Genomic DNA, 6,439 nt, shown 5'->3' with positions numbered 1-6,439 from the left:
GAAGAATGACAGATTATGAAACTAACACCACATAATTCAAGCATTGAATACTAGATCGGATCAGCTGTACTATGATATAAATTACACATTTGCTTTCTGGTCAGAAAAGGAAAAAAAGAAGTAATTATAGTTACATTAAATGAATCTGGATTCTGGACCACAGAAGCTTCAATGTTTCACCAAGAAAATTGAAGAGGCCTCATTAAATTGTGCAATGCATGAAAGGTAGGAGTTTTACCCCCTCTAGTCTAGTCAATGTACAAGTTAACTGACAAATTTACTAATTCTAAAGGTAAGATCTTAATATATTTCGTTTGATAAATTTGTAATTTTTTAAAAATTATTTTCATTGATTATATTCAAAGGGAGTTTCCACCAATAATGATTAAAGGGGTATTTGAGATACCAACACATTTTTTATATGCAACTAAATTAGCTCTCTTAATCTTTATAAATTATCTCACTCTTACATTTAGAATTAGACAGGTGCTTGTGAAATTTCTATTCCACTGCAAATTACACCCCTCCCCGTAACCAAAGCCTGCTGTCCTGAGTTTGTGTGTGTAAATTCAAAGTAGTCCTAGCTAATTATTCTTTCAGTCCTAAATATAAAACCCTTTTTATAGTGTAAATTACACTGTAAAAGGGATCTTATATTCAGGACCAGAGGAATATATCACAAAATACAGATTCGCTATATCATGTTACAAGTCATCTGTGGCAAAATATGGTACAGAATGCTTTGCCCAGTATAACCCGGTTCCCAACAAAAAAAAAAAGAAGCATTGATTTTCATCAGACCGATGAACATGCTGGTTTCTAGCACCTCAAAATGAGTCAAGCAAAATATTCAGTTAATATCAAAGTAAAAGCAACAAAGATTTTGGATCTGATAGCTAGAAAGTAGGAATTTTCAGACCGGTCTGGCCAATCTATCATGTAATCAGCATATTCTCGATTTTCAGACAATCACGGCAAATTAATCAAGGGAACATCTCCGTGACACAGCAAAGTTGAAAAATCAGAATATGCAGTCGTCAGCAGCAAAAATATACAGCTCAAAAGTGTGCCAGTATTTACATTAGACGAGCAGACCTTCGAGTTACTCTTCTGAAGTCAGAAGTAGATGATGAAGATTGAGACACACCAGATCCATTTACATCTGCATCGTTGGTTCTAGCGGTTTTACGCCTCTTTTGTGCAACTCCTGCACCATGCTGGCTTCCTGTTCCTTCATTTTGCTCATCCCCATTACTGCATCCAACAGCGTCTTCCTCAAGAGTTCTATCGTTTCCACGTTTTTTACCTCTAGAACGAGTCGACGGTTGGCTGGCTCCAGGTACGGTGTCATCTTCAATCTGGATAGCTTCTTCCTTGGGTAGTGTATATTGCCAGTGGTTGCCACAGCTTGGGCAAACTTTCTTTGCCTGGCAACCAGTTACTAGTCATAATCAGATAAATACTCGATGTAATTTTTTTTCTTCTTAAATTTGAGGACAAACACTAACAACTTGAGGTTATAAGTAAAATAGAATCCGCAATCTCCTAGTTATAGGAGAGCTTTCATGCCCCAATGCCATTGACAAAGACTCCATGTTCTAGATGTGGGAAGACAAATATGCAACAAGAGTTATACCTGTCTCCGATTGAAAAGTTGCTTCAGACAGTAGTGATGAATTCGAACTGTGCAAGCTTCATTTTGACATAATTCTGCCTGTAAAACAAAAATGAACGGAATTCAAGACTCAAATACTAGCAATCAGATATAATTGTTTTCAGCCCCCACTACTTCAGACACAGTAATATCTAGTGATGTTCACTTCTTGTTCTCAGTGCATGCAAGACAGCTGGTTAGTCAACTGATGATTCAGAATAAGGGAAAAGGGAAATATCAAATACACTGATGATTCAGAATAATCGAAACATTAACAGAAAAAGACTTAGAAGCAATGCAACAGGAACAACCTTCACTCCGGCTTCATTGCAAACATGACATGATGGAACATCATTATTTCGAAACCAACTCCGGAGATCAAGAAATGACTTCACACCCAGTGTGATATTACCATCTGCTGTCAAATTGAGCCACTGGTCCTGCACAAGTTCATCAAGAGTTTTTGCCTTCTGAGAAATTGAGAAATATTTCAACGCAGGTGGGACTTCATGCTGGCCTCCTTGAGATTGTGATGCAACCGTAACCTGAACATACTCAAACCATAAAATTGTGGATTGCCGTTGAGTGCATCCATAATCAACCACGTTCTTATTTTCCAACAGAAAAATAACAGCAATCTACTTAAAAGCGCAAAATACAAATATTCTATGTTGATATATTTGAAAGGTTCATCTACCTAAAAGAGGATAGTTCCTTCACTAGTAAAGTGCAAGTCAGTAAACATAGATGTGAAAACCAAGAAATCGGGTTTCTCAAGTTTTATCAGTTGCTTGTCCTCTATTTAGAAACTTTATGTCAATCATACTTGGGCAGCAACTACCAATAAATTAAAAGAAGAGTCAATTATCTATGGGCAGAGAAATTCAGGCAAGTGAAAATGTATAACCTGATTATCCAGTTTAAAATTCAGAGCATCAATGTTGGAGACAACACCTTGAGCTGTACCATCTTGTACTATTGCTTCAATCTGTCATTTGACATTAAAATGAAGCAATAAATATTGTGTCAAATGCCATAATATGAGAGGTCAAATTATTAATCCGCAAAAACTTATGGTGCTATAGGGGCAAAACTTTTGCATGCATAATTACCCATTCTATAGTCAAATGGACATGCACACGCTGTACATTAGCACAAATAGAGGGAAAGGGAAAGCATAAAAGCAACATGAGATAAATTGCTGTGAATCAATTTTAATCATGAATTATTTTCCTGAATTATCAAAAAAAATAGACAACCGGCACCATGCTTTTTTTTTTTAAAAGCAAAATAAATAAGAGGTGGAGGACCTTTTACTATTGAAGCACAAAGATGCATGTGAGCACATATTCCATGCAGATATTGTAGTTGGTTTGCATAAGGATCAATGGGTTGAAGATTGCATTTCGTCCCTAAATCTGCCTATTCTAGAAGTCCCTTCTAATTTATGATTATTACTCTTCCCTTTGGGTGTATCTCCATCAGTTCCTGAATAATAAGACTCCGAAGAAGAAGAAATGAGAATGTGGCAACAAGATAAATAGTGTTGGATGCCTAAGAACATTTTCCCCCCAAGTCTCCTTGGAAAGTGTGCATGAGGATGCTATGTTGCTACTTATGCTACACTTCACCACTACCATCAAAGTTTTCCCTAGAATACAGTAAGCAGCTTAGAACTTGATGCAAGTCCTATTACCCCATAAAAATCATACTAAAAATTCCATTAAACATCACCATACCCATTTCAAAATATATACCCGCAGTAATTGACCAAAACATTCGTAATCTTCAACAAATTTCAGAATGCCATAAATTATTCCCTGCTTAGATTGTTAATCTGAAGCAATTGCCCTAACAAAGCAGTTAGTAGAGATGAATACTTTTTCCACATGCAGTAGACACAAAGAGAAACAGAATCAAATGTAGGAATACTTACAATGGCCTTATAAAAAGCAATTTGTGGAACTGTGTACTTTGTCCCCAACTTGGATTGTTCATCTGAAACAGTATTGACCACTCCGTAATAAACTTGAGCATCATATTGATTCATGCAGCGGCGCAGCTCTAAATGAACAAAAGAAAGTGCTTTGTTTATCTTCAGAAGATACTCTTGGAGTTTATGTTGATCAGTGCCTGTATTATCAATTATGACAACCGCAATCAATAGCTTGACTAAAAACTGCATAAGGAATACATGACACGAACCTTTTCTCAATCATAAAATTAAAACTCTTCCCGATTATACAGTTCTCAGCTCATTTCCAGTTTCATTGCTTCAGCAGTTGAGCCATTAATGCTTACATTGCTATACTAGATTTGATGTTCAGAACATATCATGCAAAGATTCCTTGAATTTTTTGAAAAAAGAGAGACAGAAAACATTTGTAAAGGCTTGATTGGAAGGATGGTTTCGAGTGGTGGATAACTTGATCAGGATGATTTTTAAACCATCCTAATCCAACCCGAACCCAAATTTTCAAATCATTCCAGATTGGATGGTCTCCCCCCCCCCCCCCCCAAAAAAAAAAAAAAACCTTTCCAAATAAGCATCAAGAGCATCATGTTACCCTTCAATTTCATCTCATCCTATTAATGGCAATGTAACGTCCAATCAGTGGAAGGCGGAGAGTGAGGAAAATATCAATATTTCTATTTGATTTTACTTCCCCCCCCCCCCCCCCCCCCCCCAAAAAAAAAAAATCAAGCCCTAAAGGAGAAATTGACATAATTTATCAAAGGCATTTAGGCTAGATGCCATATTCAAGGTTAACAAATACTTGAGTTTCCACAATAAGCTCTTATCTAAACCAAAAAACCAAGTAATTTAAGGAAGCAGCTCTTGTGAAGAAGTTTGGAACAAGACTACCCTTTTGAGAATCGACAACATAACAACCAAGTCCAGAAAAATAAATATGTGGCCTCAGATAATCAATCTTCTATGAGTTACAGAGGAAGAAATCATATTTTCGGAACCTGGGTTTTTCCCTGTGAGGCCATTGAACAGAGAGTAAAAGTCCTTTTCCTTCAGTGGCCCGCGTGACAATAGAGCTTGAATTATGGCATGATGCTTCCAGCTTAACTCCGTCATGTTTCTCCAAGGATATAAGAAAACTCGAGATGAGATCAGGGTTTTAGAGACATGACTGATGACTCATTTACTTCAAATTCCCTAGTACAAACTCTTCGAAATGAGTGTAGAGCTTGAGCTTTCTGGAAACCTCAGGAATCTAACAGGCGTAATAATAAAAAGTTGCATACAACATTTTAAGTTAGACAACAAGTCAATAAAGACAAATTAACAATATACAAAATGTAATGATCCAGCCTCAACATCCCACACTAGTGCCCCAGCATCCCAAACTCAAATCATATGTAAAAATCTCAGATTCCATATCCCGTATCTGAGTTTCACTTATCTCTTCATAATCATATTTTTCCTCTGCAAAACCTTTTGTATCATAGAAAAAATTAAGGGCAAAGCTGAGTATTTTTTCAGTCAAATTGTTTTTTGTCAGTAAGGCGATTCTTCTTAAGTAAAATAGAAATGGAGAAAAAGAAAAGAGAACTGGAAAATGAGGAAATAAACTTATATATAAACTCTTGATGCTTTTATTTCTTTCACTTGATAGATATTTAACTTAAACCACAGACCCTTCGCTTAATTTTGAAGATGCTGAATCTCTTGGATAACAAAAATTGCAGATTGATTCTAAACTTCATTTTTCCCCATATTGTTTGACGATATATAATTGAATTAGACGAAATGAAGCAAATAAGCGAATAACTTGTAGTAGAAGATGAAAGTCAAAACAAAGACCAAATCTTTGTTATAACTATCGCCACGAGAATCTGATAAAATCTTCGGTATAATAAGATTGTATGTCATTTAACTTACTTTTGTCTTACATGGCTCTTTAAATGCTATAAATGATGAACTTCGCTGAGTAAAATGACGAGACTGCTACCATGACGTTAGAATTTTGGTTATTACCTTCTATCCATGGTCTTTTGCAAATAATGAGAAATTTAAGACTAATTAAGTCTTAGTCACGAGCCTAAATTTTCAAATCAGAAATCCTATTATTTATAATTTTCAAGCCATTATCAGAAATCCCACCATCTATAAATTTTCAATTCATAAGCCTATAATCAGAGAACCCATGGGCTCAATGAGCCTCCCATAATTTCGAAGCTAATATTCAGGTAAGTCATAAAAAATCAGTAGGTCCAAAGGGAGAAAAAGTACATCTCGTGTAGAAGTAAAACGCAGGCCCCCGGGGGGGGGGGGGGAGACGCAGTAATCCATTGAAAAACCAGAACGACAGTAGCCAAAAAAAAAAAAAAACCAGAACGACATTCCTCAATCACCTCCAAGAAAACCATTTGACATAACATTTTCAACCCTTAATTAACTGCTGATCCCCAAAAAATTTGATCCCAACTTCCTTAATATATTGTCAAGGTCATAAACAAGAAAGGAGGAACGATTTCCAACTGTAATTACAATAGCGAAAATTCCACGGTACACAACAAATCGAGAGGGAAGAAGAACAATATGAGACGAGAGGTAGACTTCAAAATAACCAAATACAATGAATACACAGTAAAATTCGAAGCTTTGAGGGGAAAAGGGAGACACACAGTCAGGAAATAGAAAGAGAAGAGAAGGGTAAGAGGGGGGGAAAAGAACAGCATAGAAAAAGGGAGACGAAAAACCTGAAGGTAAGCAAAACAGCACTGAAGAGCAAACTGGAGACGGCGAAGGTGAGCAAAGTAATGGGGGGA

General features: G+C 36.3%; 1 protein-coding gene across 2 annotated transcripts; it reads right to left on the bottom strand.

The window, feature by feature from the left end:
* Positions 1-789: 789 nt before the first annotated feature.
* On the bottom strand, positions 790-6,438 carry LOC114756754 (non-structural maintenance of chromosomes element 1 homolog). 2 transcript variants are annotated; one of them, XM_028945692.1, is made up of 7 exons: positions 6,371-6,438; positions 4,628-4,823; positions 3,591-3,787; positions 2,562-2,642; positions 1,966-2,199; positions 1,637-1,714; positions 790-1,427 (listed from the first exon to the last, which is right to left on the bottom strand). In XM_028945692.1, exons 2-7 carry the CDS (start codon positions 4,740-4,742, stop codon positions 1,077-1,079), a joined length of 1,056 nt encoding a protein of 351 aa, XP_028801525.1. In that variant the 5' UTR covers positions 4,743-4,823; positions 6,371-6,438; the 3' UTR covers positions 790-1,076. The 2 variants fall into 2 exon arrangements, with proteins under 2 accessions (XP_028801525.1, XP_028801526.1); XM_028945693.1 differs by having other exon boundaries at positions 4,628-4,746; positions 6,371-6,427.
* Between the last annotated feature and the right edge of the window lies 1 nt (position 6,439).

The sequence above is a fragment of the Neltuma alba genome, unplaced genomic scaffold (genome assembly GCF_004799145.2).
Source record: "Neltuma alba isolate B1F8T4 unplaced genomic scaffold, ASM479914v2 tig00010473_pilon, whole genome shotgun sequence".
Classification (NCBI taxonomy): domain Eukaryota; kingdom Viridiplantae; phylum Streptophyta; class Magnoliopsida; order Fabales; family Fabaceae; genus Neltuma; species Neltuma alba.
This window is presented reverse-complemented; position numbering and strand designations above follow the sequence as displayed.

Bases quoted from the DNA above. Each gene is read 5' to 3' on its own strand.
- LOC114756754 (XM_028945692.1), bottom strand. From the start codon at position 4,742: ATGACGGAGTTAAGCTGGAAGCATCATGCCATAATTCAAGCTCTATTG. The intron at 2,643-3,590 runs GTAAGTATTCCT...GTCAAATGACAG, and splicing joins TTGCTTTTTATAAGGCCATT to ATTGAAGCAATAGTACAAGA. The intron at 2,200-2,561 runs GTTATACATTTT...GAGTATGTTCAG, and splicing joins ATTTTAAACTGGATAATCAG to GTTACGGTTGCATCACAATC.